Here is an 18,251-nt window from a genome sequence, read left to right as displayed (position 1 = left end):
TGATAATAAAATATTAATAATTTAATAAAATAAATATTTTTAATTAAATTATGAAATTAGAACCATTATAATTGGTGTGGTCGGTTTTGGTGCCTAATTACAATCATAAACGATTGTATTTATTATCTTTTTCGATTTTACAATCAAATAAATGAAAAAACACCCACGGTTCAAAATCATATTCATTGAACCGTGAAGGGGCGCAGCCACACAGCGGCCCACAGGCCCAGGCCCCAGGGTGGAAAAAAGAAGACATAAGGTGGGAAAAACTGAAGAAGAGAAAAATCGACACGACCTTGAGAGATAGAGGCCGATAGCTTGAGTTTTACTGCCATTGTTGTTCTACTACTGTCTCTGTTCTTCGGATGAGTCCGGCAGTGCATCGTAGATCCCCATCTAGGCGTGGCTCCTCCGATCGTTCGGAGTCTCCGGTGAGGAGATGGAGTTCCCCTCGCAGAAGAAGCCCATCTCGTAGAGAAAGGTCTCCTGTTCGACAAAGGAGCTCTCCGAGAACCAGGTCTCCCGTTGGTAGAACCAACTCTTCTCACAGGGCGAGGTCACCCGTAAGGGAGAAACCTTCGAGAGATAGGTCCCCAATACACGCGAGGTCAGCCTCCCCCGTTTCTCGATCTCCTTCTCCGCGTACGAAACGCATGAGGCGAGCGCAGGCCGAGCGCGAGGCCGAAGGAGTCTCTGATAGGGAACGCGAGAGGAATGGGAGCAGCAGGGAAAATGACAAAGGGAGGCACAGGGATAGGGGTGTAGACAGAGAAGTCCCCAGAGATAGAAGTGACAGAAGGTCAACAAGGGATAAAATTGAAGGAGGTTCTTATAAGTCAAGACGTGAGCACTCAACATCGCCGAATGGTCGTGGCCACAGGAACAGACACGGTTCCCGCTCCCCTCGCAGGGCTGCTAAGACTGAAGCACGCCACGAGGTGTCTGGTGATATCCACTCCTTATGTTTTTACTTCTATTTTTGTTATTACATGGAACAGGCACACATTAAAGCTAGCAATTAGAAATTTTATTGGAAAAAAAGCAGCGATGCAAACATTAGGAATCCTTCGAGTCTTTAAATCAAATAATGATATTAGTTACTTATTTATAGAGATTTTCCTTATGTACCTTTGGTTACTTCAAGTGCTGGGAGTTGGTTCTTGTTGAGTTCCCTGATTCTCTTACATAGACGTTACATTTACCATTGATGTTAACGAGACAATTTTTCTCTTCGTTTAGCACAATCAGGAGATATTTGTGATGACCATGTAGAGAAAAAGGAACCACTACTGCTGGCAGCCTCAGCAGAAGGCGACGATAGCCTACAAGATGATTATAATGAAGACATTGAAAACATCATTAATATGCATATCAACATATGACCCCCTCCCCCTCAATGAAAAAAACTCTTCCTTCTTACAATCTCTCTTGCTAGAAAATCATCAGTCATTTTTTCATCTGTATCTGAAACTAAGATGATTCATATTCTGTGAAATCTTTTTTGTATGATATTGTTTTTTTTATCAGTGATGTTTTTTCATTTGTTAACAATTAGCAATTGGGGTTTGTGTTGGTGTTTGTGGATGCGTTTTTTTAGTTAATGCTAACCAGAAATTTGTTTCTATATCTGAAATGGAAACCCTTCATTTTTTACAAAAACGCCTTTGTATATGATTTTGTTCCCTTTTGTCATTATTTTCATTCATTTATTTATTTTTTGATCTGTAGAAGAAATTTTATTAATGCATCTTAAAGATTACAAACAGATGTGTGTAAAATCCACCCCAAAAATACAAGATTTCACAGAATTTCCCAAAATAAATGTTGTCTTAAGGCCCCTTGTTTGGCTAGAGTGTCTGCCATTCTATTTGCTGTTATTCTCACCCATTTGAAAGAAACATTTAGCCCCCTTATTAAGTACTCAATCTCCCTATATTTTTGCTGGAAGACCAGAGGGATTTGGGAATTTGCGCTTGTCCAAGAGATGACCACCTGGGAGTCCCCTTCCACTTCTAGATTGTAGTATCCAAACTGTTTTGCAAATTTTAAGCCCTGCAATAGACAAACCATTTCTGCTGTTAGTGCTTCACTGTGTTCTAGTGGTCCTGAGTACAAAGCCCCCGCCCTTCCTTTTAAATTCCTGAAAACACCCCCTAGCCCAACCAAATCCATATTACCTATGTAGCTTCCATCAAAATTGAGCTTTAGGAAGTTATGAGCCGGGGGATTCCATATCATGATTTGTCTCACCTTGACTTGATCTGAGAGTGCCACCTCTTTCCATGATCTCAAAATATCACTGAGGGAAAAATTGGAAAGCTTTTGTGGATTTCACCCAACGTGCAGCCTTTAATTTGATTAAATCAGTAATTTCCTCCTTAGTCCTGCCTTTATCATTAAGAATTCTTCCATTCCTTTCTTCCCAAATGATCTAAACACAACATCCCTTACTGCTTTCCAAACTTGTCTTCTTCTTTCCTTTGGTTGTCTTAGGAAGTTAGGATCATAGAGGCCCACCACATCCTGAGGAGGATTCCACCTGCATCCAAATAGAGAACAAAGATGCTTCCAAATGCAAAGTACAAAAGGACAAGATATAAATATATGAGAAACAGATTCACCACTGTCCTTGTAGAGGAAACACATATGAGGGGAAAGGCTTTTACTTGTACTTCTCTTCTGCAGCACATCACAGGTGTTAATCTTTCTGAGAAAGACCTCCCAAGAAAGGGCCTCAACTTTAGGGGGAATAGGCTTGTTCGAAATTTCTTTCAATGGGAAATTAATCCCCCTAGAGCTAGGTTGTAATAAGTAACTGAAAAAAGGCATACAAGTGAAAGAACAATTTGGGGAAATAGGCCAAACCCTATCGTCCTCCATAGAGTGGTCTAGAAAAACTGATTCCGGCCTATCCAAAATAAGAATGAGAGATTCATTCCAAATCCCTAAGACCTCTTCTAAACCTAAAATTCCAATTTAAGCCCGAGTCAGAATGCCACAAACTTTGAAATGGGTTCAGAATTATAGTTGGAGAGTGCAAAAAAGCAAAGGAAACTGGAGTTTTAAAGGAGTATCACTTAACAATAGGTCTTCCCAAAACAATACTTTTAATCCATTCCCCACATCATATCGAATAAGGTTTAAGAAAGAAGGATATACCTCGTGAATTGCTTTCCAAGGGAACCTCGACAACCACTTCCCTAAAAGAGCAAATTCTTTTGAGTCAGGTTCCCTAAACCTAATCCCCCAATCTCTTTGGGCCTGCTAACCTGTTCCCAGTTCACCAAATCATCTCTCTTCTCTTCCCCCGATTCCCATAAGAAATCCTTCATAATCTTTTCTAGCTGTCTAGCAATTTTAATAGGGATGTGGAAGGTGGAGAGGAAATAAATTGGGCGGTTTGCCATGGTGGCCTTGATCAATGTGGTTCTTCCTCCTGTCAAAATATAATTTATTTTCCAGGCTGCCAATTTCTCAGTAAATCTCTCCAGCACTGGTTTCCAAAAAACCGCAGACCTTGGATTTCCACCCAATGGTAGTCCTAAATACTCTATGGGCCACCTTTTTACTTCACAGCCTACCACGTCAGCGAAATCACTCATAGTCTCCTCTTGCACATTAACACCCGCAATGCAACTTCCCCCCAATTGGCCCTCAGGTTAGATATGTTCTCGAAGGAACTAATCAATGCCTTTAAGTTTCCTAGGGAGACAGGGCTGTCATTATCACAAAACAGAATTATGTCATCCGCAAACTGTAGGTGTGTGACTACAACCTCCTCCTTTCCCACTCTCCAACCTCTTAGTGAGTTGCCTAGATCAGCCTTGGTTATCATTTTGCTAAGAACCTCTGCCATCAAAGTGAATAGAACTGGGGAGAAGGGGTCACCCTGTCTCAGTCCTCTCTTGGCAGGGAAAAAAATCTCTAGCAATCCCATTAATCATAGTTAAGTATTGCACTGAACTCAAACAACCTTTGACCCACGATCTCCATCTATCTCTGAACCCAAACTTTTCCAAGACTTCTAGGAGGCAGGACCAATCCACCATATCTGCATACCATAAACCTTTTCAAGGTCCAATTTACAAATAAGACCCTTTTCCCTTTTTTTTTCTTCTCTACTACACACACAATCGCCACAAAAAATTGATCAACAGTTTGTCTGCCCTCTACAAAGTCCCTTTGAAAAGGTGAGATTATTGTAGGAAGAACCCTTTTCAGCCTCCCTGAAAGGACTTTTGCAATGATTTTGTAGAGGCTCCACACTAGCTTCCTTTTTCTTGGGAACTAAAGTGATGAAGGTAGAATTCATTCCTGGAGAAATATTCCCATTTTGGTCAAAATCATCAAACACTTAATTCAGGTCTTTCTTCAAAATCTCCCAGCAATCTTGATTAAAGGTCATAGTGAACCCATCTGGCCCTGGGTCATTGTTTTAATTTATTTTCTTATATATTACTGATTATAAAGGAAGATTATCTTACATCTTATTGGAATGCGATTTTTGATTGGTACTAGAATACTATTTTTGATTGGTACTAGAATACTATTTTCTTTCAGTTCCCCCCCCATCCCCCACCCCCCTCTTTGGTTGGTTGTAACCTTTGTGAAGAGTGATGTCACACCTCATGACTCTTTCTGGGACGCTAGTGACAGATCTATCTTTTGATTGATGAAATAATCTTTCAATTATCAGAAAACAAACAACTTTTGATTGGTTTATCTAATTGTTGATGCAAATCATATGTTTTTCATGTTCACCCTTATTTGAGGCTTTAAATTATAACTTCTGTGTCAATTTTATTGTTTTAGGTAGCAAATTCAAGAGGAACTGAACAAAATAGGTGAGTTGCCACTTGAATTAAATCTTTCACCTAAACTTTTGTCAGATATCTTTTACAGTTTTGTAGGATTTACGGGTGTTCTTTTGCTTTTATGAACATCTATAATTTTTCTCCTTTTTGGCTTTAGGTGACCTTAATTACTTTCATTGCTTTATAGAACAAAAATAAAGAGTAGTTTAGACTAGTTTAAGGTATTTGTGGCATCACAAGTTGAAAAGATGAAGGTGGGGTGGTGGACCATACTAATTGGATGACTTGAATTTTTCTTGTTGCTTTTGTAACAAATACATTTTACTTTCCTTAATTGGATGAGAGCACTAGGTGGAAGATAATTGTAGACTCTATTAGTAGCAAATACATATGAATCCTCAATCCTAACATACTCCTTTTGTTGATTGCATCGTCATTGGTTTGTATATTTTCTCTATATGCCATGTTGTTGAATGTTTTGGGTGGTGTTAGTCACACTGTCAGAGAAACTATTCCAATGGTCATTGGCTCCTTACCTGCAAATGAGCTGGAGAACATGGATGGGGTGGCATGTGTGTAGTCCCCTTCATTTTCTTGAATGGGCCTCTGATAGGATTAGTTTGGAGTTTTGGAGATGAACCCATATCCCTCTTCCTTTTATTTCTTTAACTGAAGCTTTTAGTGTACTTGTGATGAGGGTGGTAGGGAAAGGAATGCATAAATACTGTAATGCAGCTACTAGGGTTTGATTTCATTTCTTCACATTGTGGGTAATCTACTTGTATTAATCTAGTCACATGCAGTTAAGGTATACCTTAACTGTGTTTTTCTTTAGGTTGAAATTAAACCTAAGAAAGTGTGAAACTTTTGGTATGGGTGGTTTTCTTGAAATTAGGAGATGATGCTGGGTTTGCTTTTGGAGTTAATATGGTTCCCATTGTCTGAGTATGTTTTTCTCTTGTGCTGTGTAACTTAGTACCATCTGGGTTAGGAGGCTGGTGCTGGGTTTGCTCTTGGAGTTAAATATGGTTGACCTTTGAATCTTGAAGGCCTTCATTTTTAAAGGGAGAATTTTGCTATTTTTAATCCTTTGCAAGATATCAGTGCATGTGTAAAAAAATAAAAATGCATGGAATTTGAATATGAATTACAGTAATTGGAAGTGATGGTATTCCAAGTGGTTATCATGCATTGGTCATCAGTTTCTACAAAGCCTTTTTTAATTCAAGTACTTGCAATAGTCTTATGTTTAGGAATTTCTCCTTTTGTCCTTTATATGGTCTGGGCCTCAAATTTTTCATTTTTGTACCTTTGTGTAATACATATAATTTCTTGCCTATAGGCAGTTCCCTTTCTTACAAGCTAGAAAAGTTTGATGTGCACAGCATTTTATTCACAATTTTTAATCATAAGAAGACATCTACTTAGCTTCAATAGCCGCAATTGTTATTATTTTGCTTTATTTTGAAGCACCTTAAGAGATGATAAGAATGAATGGGTTGAATTTCCTGAGATTAGAGGTAACAATAGGAATGGATTAGCCACAGAAAGCTCTTTTCATGTATGCATGTAGTTCCATGTCTTTTATTCTTTCCTGTTCTTTAGTTGCTTCTTGTTCTTTATCTAATGCTGATGGGATGATTATGACCACAGATAAAACGGACGTGATTGTAGTTTTCCATTGTCCTCAATATCTTTTTGCATCCAGACATTTGCACTTGTAATGAATAACAACATAAAAATATTAGTAAATGCTTATATTATGCTTTTAGTTTTCTATGACAGTTGCATACTCCTGAAAAAATGTTTAATTTTGATAGTCCTTGCCGTAGTCTTTTATTAAATAGGATTCCTAATTGAGCAGGGATAGTGAAGCTGATTCAGTAGCTAAGATGAAGGCTGCTGAGGAAGCTTTGGAAGCAAAGCAAAAGGTAATAATTGGTCTTGGTTTCACTGGTTTTAAAAGTTAGTTTTATTCTATATTGGCATCTTATTTGCACCATAGGCATGAAAGAGGGGAAAACAGAAGGCAGTGATTAATAGCTTCTCCTGAACTTTAGGTGGCATGTCCTACGCTGCCCTTAATAGTTTCTTCTGTGAAATGCAGCAAAAACCTTCATTTGAGCTGTCTGGGAAGCTTGCTGCAGAAACAAATCGAGTAAGGGGTAAGATTTTAAATAGTTGAATTCTTCAAATAAGATTTCTTATTCCTATGTCCATCTAGATGTGGATAAAATGCTTAAATTTCGTTGCTCTTCTTTTGGCTCTATCCATGTTTTACTTTACAAAATTCCTTTCATGCTTAGTTGTGACCTATTGTTATCTTTAATGATTTGTTTTTCTACTTATAGGAAAAACTAGTAATTAAGCATGTGCATTGCATGTGAGAATTTTTTTTCATATTAATTACTTGAATTTTATATATATCATAATTAAGATAAAAATTGAAAATTAACAAAAGTAACAATGTGATTAAAAATAAACTCAAATGGGTTCATTCTTTAGTGATTTGTAAGGTATGATGCTTGTTTTGGAAACTCTATTCTTTTTTGGGAAGATACTTGGGTGAGCAGTCAACCCCTAAAAGACCGTTTCCCTTCTCTCTATTCCATCACCCTCTTTAAAAAGAAACCCATTTCTTGGTTCCTTCCCCCCCCCGGTTTGCCCTTTGGCTTTAAATTGGGATTTTGGGTTTCGGAGAGGGTTAAGGGATGAAGAGTTTCATTGTGTCTCAGAGCTGTTGTTGCTTCTAGATTCGGTGTGCCTGGACCCCACTAACCCGGACAAAAGAGTCTGGGCTCTAAACCCGGTTGATTCTTTCACTTGTGCATCTTTCTTTAAAGCCCTTTGCTCTAACCCTTCCTTTCAGATCTTCCCTGTTAAAGAGGTTTGGTCAAGGACAATACCCCCCAAAGTAGCAGTGTTCTGTTGGGAAGCCTATTATGGTAAGATCGATACTATGGAAAACTTGCAAAAGAAGAAATCTTTTTTGTGTCTGTCCCCAAATTGGTGCTTTATGTCTAAAGTGAAGGGTGAGGACTATAACCATTTGCTGATATCGTGCTCCTTTGCTGCCATTATTTGGAATTGGGTTGTTTCTTTATTTGGGTGCAGGTGGAACTTGCCCTTTGAAGTAAAGCTGCTGTTCACTCCAGATGCTCTTGGGAGATTGACAAAAAGGGGGAAGATAATGTGGAAATGTATCAGAGCCTCCACCTTGTGGCTCTTATGGGAGGAGAGGAATGCTAGAATATTTCAAGAAAAGGAAAGAAGTCTTGCTGAAGTCAAGGAATGTATATTGACAAAGACAATTTCATGGCTGATATCTTCACAATTGTTGGCAGATTTCTCCTTTGGTGACTTGAGGAAAAATTGGGAAGCAGTGGCTTCTACAATCTCCACCAAGAACAAATTACAAGTTGAATGGAAACCCCCACCGAATGGAGTGGTAAAATTGAACTTTGATGGTAGCTGATGGTAACCTACGGCCATCCGGAATTGGAGGGATTCTGAGAGACAAAGACAGCAATATGTTGTCTCTTTTCTCAGGACCAATGGGTGAAGGTGATTCTGTAAGGGCAGAGCTACTAGCAGCGGTACAAGGTATACAGATGGCTAGTCAGTTTGGAGTGAACAATTTGTTAGTAGAAGGAGACTCCAAGGTAGTAGTGGGCTGGCTGAATAGCCCAAACACAGTTTGTTGGGGCTACAGGGATCTGTTAAAGAAAGTTAAATGGATGACAAGAAATATGACTGTTAGGTTCCAGTGGGTTAGCAGATCAGCAAATGTAATGGCTGATTCTCTGGCCAAGCAAGGGGTGTCAAGGGTGATTTGTTTTGGGCTAATTTGTAATTTGTATCTCAGGTTTGGGCATGTTTTAGTGTTTATGATTCAGTCCTTGGGGGAGGTAACATCTCGTGTCTCTTCCTAGGCTGCATGTATTTATGATATTTTTTCAATAAAATTACTCTCATTTATCGAAAAAAAAAACTCAAATGCTTGCAGTAAATGTGCAAGTGCATTGCATATGTAAATTTTAAATTACAATAACAATTATTATTATTATTATTAAATTTTGTATTCCTTTTTTCCATTTATTATGATGAATATATAACATTATAAATGTTCCCAAATGCCACAAAATTTTGTACTTTTTCATTGTTTGTTTTGTATCTTTTTTTAAATATTTATTATTCAATTATGAAATCATGAGTTTCTTTGAAAAGTTGGATCATTGACCCACCATCTAGATAAGAAAATAGCTTTACTTTCGGATTTGTTTTAAATTATATATCATGTATATTATACAAATAATTTTTACTTATCAAACTTAATTTTTGTTTGACATAATTAATATATAATTTTTTATATATTCTTTTGATTTACTTGTACTATTTTATTTTTTAAAGATTTATTATTTAACTATCATATCATCGGTTAATCCATTTGACCCAAACCCCTAACCCACAACCCAAAAAGGAAAATAATTTGATTTCTAGGTTGACACCAAATATTATATTACGTTTCTAACATTGTTAATGAATGTATAATATTAGAGATGTACCCTATATTTACTTTTATGAATATATAACATTAGATATGTGCCCAATTTTTATTTTTTTAATATTTATATTTTATATTTTTTAAAATTTTATTATTTGACTATGACATTAGTCATCACCCATTTGACCCGAAATGGTTGAATCGCTTACCCACTATTTGGAGGGAAGAAAATAGTTTTGTTTTCAAATTATTTTTCAAAATATTTATTTTTATATTAGTAAAATTAATTTTGTGGAGTTAGTAAGAGAATATACCTTAATATGAGATTTAATGAGAGAATAGGAAAATAGTTTTATTTCTAATGATTTGAAATTTTACATTCCATTTCCATCATTAATAAAAACATTTCTTATTTATCATACTTATTGTTGTTTAATATGTCGAATATATGATGTTAAAAATGTTTCCAATTTTTTTAATCTCTATATTTTTTGCATTTTATCTATTTTTGAATTTTATTATTTAATTGTGACAACATGGATTGGCTTGGACCATTTGACCTGAAATGGTTTAATTTCTTACCATTGCCTAGATGTAAATACTGTTTTTTTTCCAGGTAGATTTTAAAAGTATGTTTTTATGTTATTAGAATTATTAATTTATTATGTATGGATTTAATTAACAGAATTTAATGATGAGAAGAAATAAAAGTGCCTTAAATGTATGATTCAATGAAGGTGAATGCAAATTAATACCTTAAGTGTTGGATTTAATGAGAGGAAAATGAATGCATTGAATATCTTATAATTGTCTTTTTTCAACTTATTTAATATTAATAATTGATTACCCCTTTTCCCACATTTTTTATCAATAAATTTAAATATGGAAGGGTAAATTTTGTCCTCAAAAAATTCCAGAAATATTACTTAGGCTATTTATGATTTTTAAAGTAGTATAGATATCTCCTTTTTCTTTCTTTTTTTTTTTTCTTAGAAAGTATTTACTACACTTCTTTTACCTTTTTTAAACATGGCTGTTGTTATTTGTTTGATAAGTGGCAATTGCATCAAAATTTATGCAAGGGCCCAATCTAGTATCTGAAAATTAATAGAAAGAGGTAATGGAAAATGAAGATCCATAATTGCTGTTCAGTGGCATTAAATAGAACAAAATGCTGAAACAGGATTCATGTACCTGACCCAATCAGGGCAAGACTTGGATGATATGATGATGATAATTGTTGTTGATGATGCCTATATCTATTTATCAATGTTATGAAAACTGGACAGGAGTGTCGGGTTGAACCAGTTGGATTGTCATTTGGAGCCTTTTTTTTGGTTCAGCAAAGTGAACCACCTGTTTTTTACTTAAAAATCATTGACTGTCTGAGAACCTGCAAGGTTCAAGTATCAGGTGTATTATATCATACTGGGCCTTCAAGTATCACTTATACACCTTTTTAAGGCTATTCAAAATAAGCATGTTTTTAAATGTTAAATAACATTAATTTTGTCTCCCTGTGAAGATATGAAAGTAAAAGTTTTTTTTTTTTTTTTTTGAAAGAAGTTAACTGATTTCATTAAAAGAAGAGGAGGGTACACGGGAAGGTGTACAAATACATAACAGGGGTCAGACCCCTGAGAATTACACAGGAGGAGTTTTGTCACAATACAAGGACTCCAGAGTGGCACCTAATTTTGCTAATCCATCTTTAATGGCATTTAGCTTCCTTGGAAATCAGGTACAAAGAAGCATTCATAGGAGCCAATAGATGTCTTGCCTCTGTTAAGAAGTGGCTAAGTCTCCACGGTCCAGCTTCCTGTTGCCCTAACCATTTTATAGTGTTTGTTGAGTCACCTTTGATGGAGAAGTTCTGAATACCCAGTTTGCTGACTAGGAGAATCCTTGTAAGAGCTGCTAACACTTCTGCCTTTGTAGAGTCAGCTATTCCAATTGGTCCTCTGTATGCCCAGCAGATGAGCCCATTTTCATCTCTTAGGGTTCCCCTTATGTTGGCAACTCCAGGGTTATGCAAGGCACTTCCATCAAAGCTTAGAGTCCAAGTTCCTTCCCTTCTTATTGAGGGGACTCTGGGGGTGTGTGTAATAGAGGGGGAGGAGTGCAAAAAGTACTAAACATTCCTGTTGAGGTCATTAATGTTGAATCCTGTGAGCTCTTCTGAGCTGGAAGCCCATAGATTGCAGTGATAAGCAATGTGATTGAGCAGCTCACCCTTAGATTTAGCCTTATTTTCAAACAGTCGGTTGTTCCTTTCCTCCCAGATTCCCCAGAGCACAACGTGAAGCACTATCAGCCAGTAAGCCTTACCTCTCTTGCTCAAACCTCTTCCATGCCACTGAGAAATCAAGTCCCGAAGGTGATTAGGAGCCACCCAACTATACCCAACTAGCTGTAGGAAGTAGTTCTAGATGTTGCTGGTTACCTGGCAGTGTATGAAGAGGTGGTCAACTCTCTCCCTCACGGAGACAGAGGATACAATCATGAGGGGAGATATAAAGCCTTCCATTCTTATGTCTTGCCTCTGTTAAGAAGTGGCTAAGTCTCCACGGTCCAGCTTCCTGTTGCCCTAACCATTTTATAGTGTTTGTTGAGTCACCTTTGATGGAGAAGTTCTGAATACCCAGTTTGCTGACTAGGAGAATCCTTGTAAGAGCTGCTAACACTTCTGCCTTTGTAGAGTCAGCTATTCCAATTGGTCCTCTGTATGCCCAGCAGATGAGCCCATTTTCATCTCTTAGGGTTCCCCTTATGTTGGCAACTCCAGGGTTATGCAAGGCACTTCCATCAAAGCTTAGAGTCCAAGTTCCTTCCCTTCTTATTGAGGGGACTCTGGGGGTGTGTGTAATAGAGGGGGAGGAGTGCAAAAAGTACTAAACATTCCTGTTGAGGTCATTAATGTTGAATCCTGTGAGCTCTTCTGAGCTGGAAGCCCATAGATTGCAGTGATAAGCAATGTGATTGAGCAGCTCACCCTTAGATTTAGCCTTATTTTCAAACAGTCGGTTGTTCCTTTCCTCCCAGATTCCCCAGAGCACAACGTGAAGCACTATCAGCCAGTAAGCCTTACCTCTCTTGCTCAAACCTCTTCCATGCCACTGAGAAATCAAGTCCCGAAGGTGATTAGGAGCCACCCAACTATACCCAACTAGCTGTAGGAAGTAGTTCTAGATGTTGCTGGTTACCTGGCAGTGTATGAAGAGGTGGTCAACTCTCTCCCTCACGGAGACAGAGGATACAATCATGAGGGGAGATATAAAGCCTTCCATTCTTATGTCTTGCCTCTGTTAAGAAGTGGCTAAGTCTCCACGGTCCAGCTTCCTGTTGCCCTAACCATTTTATAGTGTTTGTTGAGTCACCTTTGATGGAGAAGTTCTGAATACCCAGTTTGCTGACTAGGAGAATCCTTGTAAGAGCTGCTAACACTTCTGCCTTTGTAGAGTCAGCTATTCCAATTGGTCCTCTGTATGCCCAGCAGATGAGCCCATTTTCATCTCTTAGGGTTCCCCTTATGTTGGCAACTCCAGGGTTATGCAAGGCACTTCCATCAAAGCTTAGAGTCCAAGTTCCTTCCCTTCTTATTGAGGGGACTCTGGGGGTGTGTGTAATAGAGGGGGAGGAGTGCAAAAAGTACTAAACATTCCTGTTGAGGTCATTAATGTTGAATCCTGTGAGCTCTTCTGAGCTGGAAGCCCATAGATTGCAGTGATAAGCAATGTGATTGAGCAGCTCACCCTTAGATTTAGCCTTATTTTCAAACAGTCGGTTGTTCCTTTCCTCCCAGATTCCCCAGAGCACAACGTGAAGCACTATCAGCCAGTAAGCCTTACCTCTCTTGCTCAAACCTCTTCCATGCCACTGAGAAATCAAGTCCCGAAGGTGATTAGGAGCCACCCAACTATACCCAACTAGCTGTAGGAAGTAGTTCTAGATGTTGCTGGTTACCTGGCAGTGTATGAAGAGGTGGTCAACTCTCTCCCTCACGGAGACAGAGGATACAATCATGAGGGGAGATATAAAGCCTTCCAAGGTTCTTCTTTTGAAGTAATTCACAAGTGTTAACTTGATTCAGATAAGCCTCCCAAACAAAGAAACTCAATCTTGAGGGGACAAACTTGCACTAGATCTTCTTGAAAGGGAAGCCACAGTCTCGATTTCTTGCAACCAGAGCTTCGAAGAAAGTCTTGGACGAGAACTCACCTCTTGGGTGGGGTTTCCAAACTCGGGAGTCTTGGGAGTTTGGCGAAATGTAAACTTCTTTGGGAGAGAGAGGAGGAGGTCAGCTAACTCACTTATCTCCAGTTCCCTTAAGGGTCTTTTGAGGCTCAAGTTTATGTTACTTTCATTGGGAGAATTGGGGAGGCACTGAGAGATGGTTGCATCTTTGTTTAGGGTAAGGTTGTAAATCCTAGGATAGGAATCTGCCAATGTGGAATCACTCCACCATAGACCAGTCCGGAACTTTATTCTATTTCCATTACCCACTCTAAATCTTATGAAAGAAAGGAAGAGGTTGTGAATGGAAGTGATACCTTTCCAAGGATTTGAGGAAGCTAGTTGGTTTGAGCGGAGATTGCAGTCCCAACCGTTTGCATTTAATCCATACTTGCTGGTGATGTTAATTGCTCAAAGGGAGTTCGATTCAATGGGGAATCTCCACAACCATTTTTCGAGGAGGGCATTATTCTTCTCTTTTAGGTGTTCGATTCCCAACCCTCCAGCCTCTTTTAGCTTGCAAACTTGACTCCAATTTACTAGATACCTTTTTCTATCACCTCCACCTTCCCATAGGAAATCTCTTTGAAGTTTCTCAATCTGTAATCTGATTTTAGTAGGGATCTGAAACATTGAAAGGAAGAAGACGGGCATGTTTGCAAGAGAAGCCTTTATGAGGGTGAGTGTGCCCCCTTTTGAGAGATAGCATCGTTTCCAAGTAGCTAATTTCTTTTCACATTTTCCACCACTGGCTCCCAGAAACTTGGACTTTTGTGGATTCCCACCAAGGGGCAATCCCTAATAAGATAGGGGGAAATTTTCCACTCCTCAATTCAGAGTTTCCTTGAAACTTTCCAGGAGGGAATCTTTAATTTGGTTTATAGTTGCTAGGCTACTCTTTGAGTAATTAACCTTCAACCTAGAGACTAATTCGAAGCATTCAAACACACATTTCATACTTATGATATTCTCCAAATTTGCTTCGTGGAACAGGATGACATCATCTGCAAATAAGAGATGGGAGATATTCATGGCACATCTTTCTACCTCAAACCCCTTGATTAAGTTAAGGCTTTTGGCTTTCTCCATGAGCTAGCTAAAGACATCCATTACCAAAGTGAAGAGGAACGGGGATAGAGGACAGCCCTGTCGGAGACCCCTACTTGCTTTAAAGTAATCTTTGGGCTTTCCATTGATCATGATTGAGAACCAGGTTGAACTTATATAGCCTTTCATCCACTACAGCCACTTTGTTTCAAAACCCCTCAATTTCAGAACTTGGAGAAGGTAGTCCCAATCTACTTTATCGTAAGCTTTTTCAGATCTAGTTTCACAAGCAGGCCCGTCCTTCCACTCTTCCTTCTATCTTCGACAACTTTGTTTGCAATTTTGATGCTGTCTACAATTTGTCTTCCTTTCACGAATGCAAATTGATTTGGAGAGACCAGCACTTTTAGGATTTCTCCAAGTCTTTTTGCTAAAACTTTTGCTAGGATTTTGTACACGCTCCCTACTAGACTTATTGGTCAGAAGTCTTTCACTTCCAAGACACCATTTTTCTTTGGAATGAGGCAAATACATGTGGATTTCCTTTGTTTACAACCGCCGTGGAGTGGAAATCGTTAAAGACCTCCAAAAGATCCACTCTTAGAACTTCCCAACATATTTGAAAAAAGAAGATTGGGAAGCCATCGGGCCCGGGGGCTCTATCTCCATCCATCTCAAATAATGCTTCTCTTATTTCTTTTTCCTCAGTTTCCCTTTCGAGCCATTTTCTCTTATCTTCTGCTAGAGTCGGCCCTTCCCAACTTCTTAAATTTAACTTCCTACCAGTTTCCTTGGAGTAAAGATTTTTGAAGTGGTTAAGAAACACTTCTGTGATTTCTTCAGCATCTTCCACTTCCCTCTGGTCCACCTTAATTTTTTAGATGAGGTTCTTTCTACGCCTACCCGACGCATAGCTGTGGAAGAATTTTGAGTTATTATCACATTCCTTTAACCATCTGACCCTTGACCGATGCCTCCAAAAGATTTCTTCTTTTCTGATTACCTTTTCCCAAGAATTCCTTAAATCATCTCTCCTCCTTCCTTCTTCGTCTAGAACTCCTGATTTCTCCCTGTTATCAAGATCTTCCAACTCCAAGAGGATGGCACTTTTTTCCTCTGCAAACGATTTAAATTCTTCTCTCCCCCAGGCTTTCAGTTTTCTTTTAATGAATTTTAGCTTTTGCAACAATCTATGTCCAGCCCAGCCTTCAACTCTACATTCCTCCCACCAAGAAGCTACATTTTTGTGAAAATCTTTATGTAGAGCCCACATTTTCTCCAGTCTAAAAGGGGGTTTACCTTTCAGGACATCTATTCTCAGGACTAAAGGCCAGTGGTCTGAAGTGCAGCGAGGTCTGATTTCTTGGAGAAGATTTGGGAACTTTTCTATCCAATCTGAAGTTACTAGAAACTTATCTAGTCTGCAGCTTGTTGGGTTCTCTTGAAGTCAAAATCCAGCTAAAACCATCATTCTTATTGGTAAAGAGTACAGAGATTGAGAACTCTCCTTTATCAATTTCAATGCCCAATACCTCCTCTTCATTCCGAGCTAGGATAATTCCCCCTGAGGTGCCTAAAGCGGGAATAACAACCCATTTCTTTCCATGAATTCCCCAAATTGCTCTCAGAAGCTTCCTGTCCGCATTTTTTTTTGTTTCTTGGAGAATGACTATATCTGGGTTTTCTCTTCTCAATGAGTCTTTTACCTAACTTCTTTTTATTTGTTCTCCCAACCCTCTAACATTCCAACTTAACAATTTTGTTAAGCTCCTATCAGTGATTTTCCCTTGTTCGCCCTATTGTCTTTTGATATGTCAACCCCCATTGAAGTCTCTTTAGCTCCCTTTTAGACTTCTGCTTGTCGTTCTTCACAAACTCAACCTTCTGAATTCCATTTTCCCACTTTTTTGGAGCCTAGATGTGTAAAGTTCCCTTTTCTTCAGTTAACCCCAATTTTCTAGTTGTCTCAGTAACATCTTTTTCCAGATTAACATTCCTTCTGTGTGACTGTGTTTATCCGAACTGTCTTGCCCGTTGACCATCTTTTCTTGGTAGAATGGGTTAATGCTTGGTTGGGAGTGCTCTCCGTTCAAACCTAGAAAACAGTGAGGGGAATTAAGGTGAGATCCGAGATAGAAGACGAAGCAGAAAAGATTACAGGCAAAGAAGAGGAGGGGGAATTAAGGTATGATGTTTGCAATGGTAACTCAGTCCTATTTTGGGAGGATACTTGGGTTGGAGAGGCTCCATTGAAGGACCTTTTCCCTTCTTTGTTCTCTGTTTCAAGGTATAAATTATAAAAAGTATTTTGTGTCAAAGTTTTTTTCCATTATGAATAATCCATTAACGCCAAATTGGGACTTTGGGTTTCATGGAGGTAGAGGTTTAAGGGAAAAGGAAATTGTGTCTCTCACATATCTGCTAAGCCTACTTGATACAGTATGTTTAACCCTTCTGAACCTGATAATCGGATTTGGACACCCCAGCAGAATGGATCCTTCTCATGCACTTCTTTCTTTAAATCCATAACTCAGTCTACCCCCAACCAGCCTTTCCATTTTAAGGAAATTTGGTGCAGGCCTCTCCCCCCTAAGGTTATGTCTTTTTGCTGGGAAGTGTATTATGGGAAAATAAACACCTTAGACATTCTACAAAAGAGAAGACCTTTTCTCTGTCTCTCACCTTCTTGGTGTATTCTTTGCAGGTCACATGGTGAGGATTGTAACCATATACTAATATCTTGTTCATTTACTACAGAGTTATGGGAGTGGCTCTTCTCATTGTTTGGGTGCAGGTTGGTTAGGCCAGCAGATGCAAGTTTGATTTTTGATCCTGCTTTCTTCCCTTGGTGTTACAGAAGAGGAAGAATTATGTGGAGGTGTGCAAGAGCAATGCTGATCTGGTCCGTGTGGGAAGAAAGGAATACCAAAATTTTCCAAGAGAAGGAGAGAAGCCCAGAAGAGATGAAGGACTGCATTCTAAATAGGGTGATCTTGTGGCTAAAATCACTAGACCTATTCCATCAATTCTCATTTAATGATATTTGGAGGAATTGGTTAGCAGTGGCCAATTGTTCATCCATAAAGACCAAAGTGAGTATGGCTTGGGAACCCCCTCCTGAAAGATTATTGAAGCTGAATTTCGACGGAAGTAGTCTTGGTAATCCAGGTCTGTCAGGGGTGGGAGGGGTACTGAGGAATGAGAGTGGGAATGTGGTTCTTATTTTCTTAGGACCCATAGGAGTTGGAAACTCTACTAGGGCGGAACTTTCTGCCGCTATCCAGGGAGTACAATTAGCAGTGCAGATAGGTGTGGAACAGTTGATAATAGAAGGGGACTCCAAGGTGGTAGTGGGCTGGCTACAAAATCTGGACTCTATAGCGTGGTGTTTTAAGAATGAAATTAAAAAATTCAACTGCCTAACAAGAATCTTGACAGTGAGAATACAATGGGTGGGGAGATCAGCAAAGTTTATGGCTGATGGTCTTGCAAAGCAAGGGGTAAATAGGGAAAGTTTGTATTGGTTTCAATTGTAGACTGAATCTGTTTTCTATCTTTTGTCTTTCTTCCTACTGTTAGGAGAGGACGCAGCTCGTGCCTCTCCATGGGAAGCTTGTAACTGCATTAGTTTTTAGTAATGAAATTTATCCTTC

The 18,251-nt window shown here is 38.8% G+C and overlaps 1 protein-coding gene across 3 annotated transcripts in view; it reads left to right on the top strand.

Annotated features, from left to right (window-relative positions):
• The first annotated feature begins 209 nt into the window (after window positions 1–209).
• The window catches only part of LOC148875440 (FHA domain-containing protein DDL-like), a 39,770-nt gene continuing 21,728 nt past the window's right edge, over window positions 210–18,251 (top strand). For 2 of the 3 annotated variants that reach the window (XM_088964708.1, XM_088964707.1), the window contains exons 1-4: window positions 210–938; window positions 4,813–4,844; window positions 6,679–6,745; window positions 6,922–6,979. In XM_088964708.1, the coding sequence (XP_088820834.1) occupies window positions 366–938; window positions 4,813–4,844; window positions 6,679–6,745; window positions 6,922–6,979 (730 nt within the window). In that variant the 5' untranslated portion in view covers window positions 210–365. Of the gene's footprint in view, window positions 946–4,812; window positions 4,845–6,678; window positions 6,746–6,921; window positions 6,980–18,251 lie in introns of all 3 variants that reach the window. The other variant, XM_088964709.1, reaches the window with a different exon arrangement.

The sequence above is a fragment of the Nelumbo lutea genome, chromosome 1 (assembly GCF_056320005.1).
Source record: "Nelumbo lutea isolate HS-2025 chromosome 1, American lotus-T2T, whole genome shotgun sequence".
Classification (NCBI taxonomy): Eukaryota; Viridiplantae; Streptophyta; class Magnoliopsida; order Proteales; family Nelumbonaceae; genus Nelumbo; species Nelumbo lutea.
Note: the sequence above shows the minus strand (reverse complement) of the source record. Positions and strands in the feature narration are given on the sequence as shown.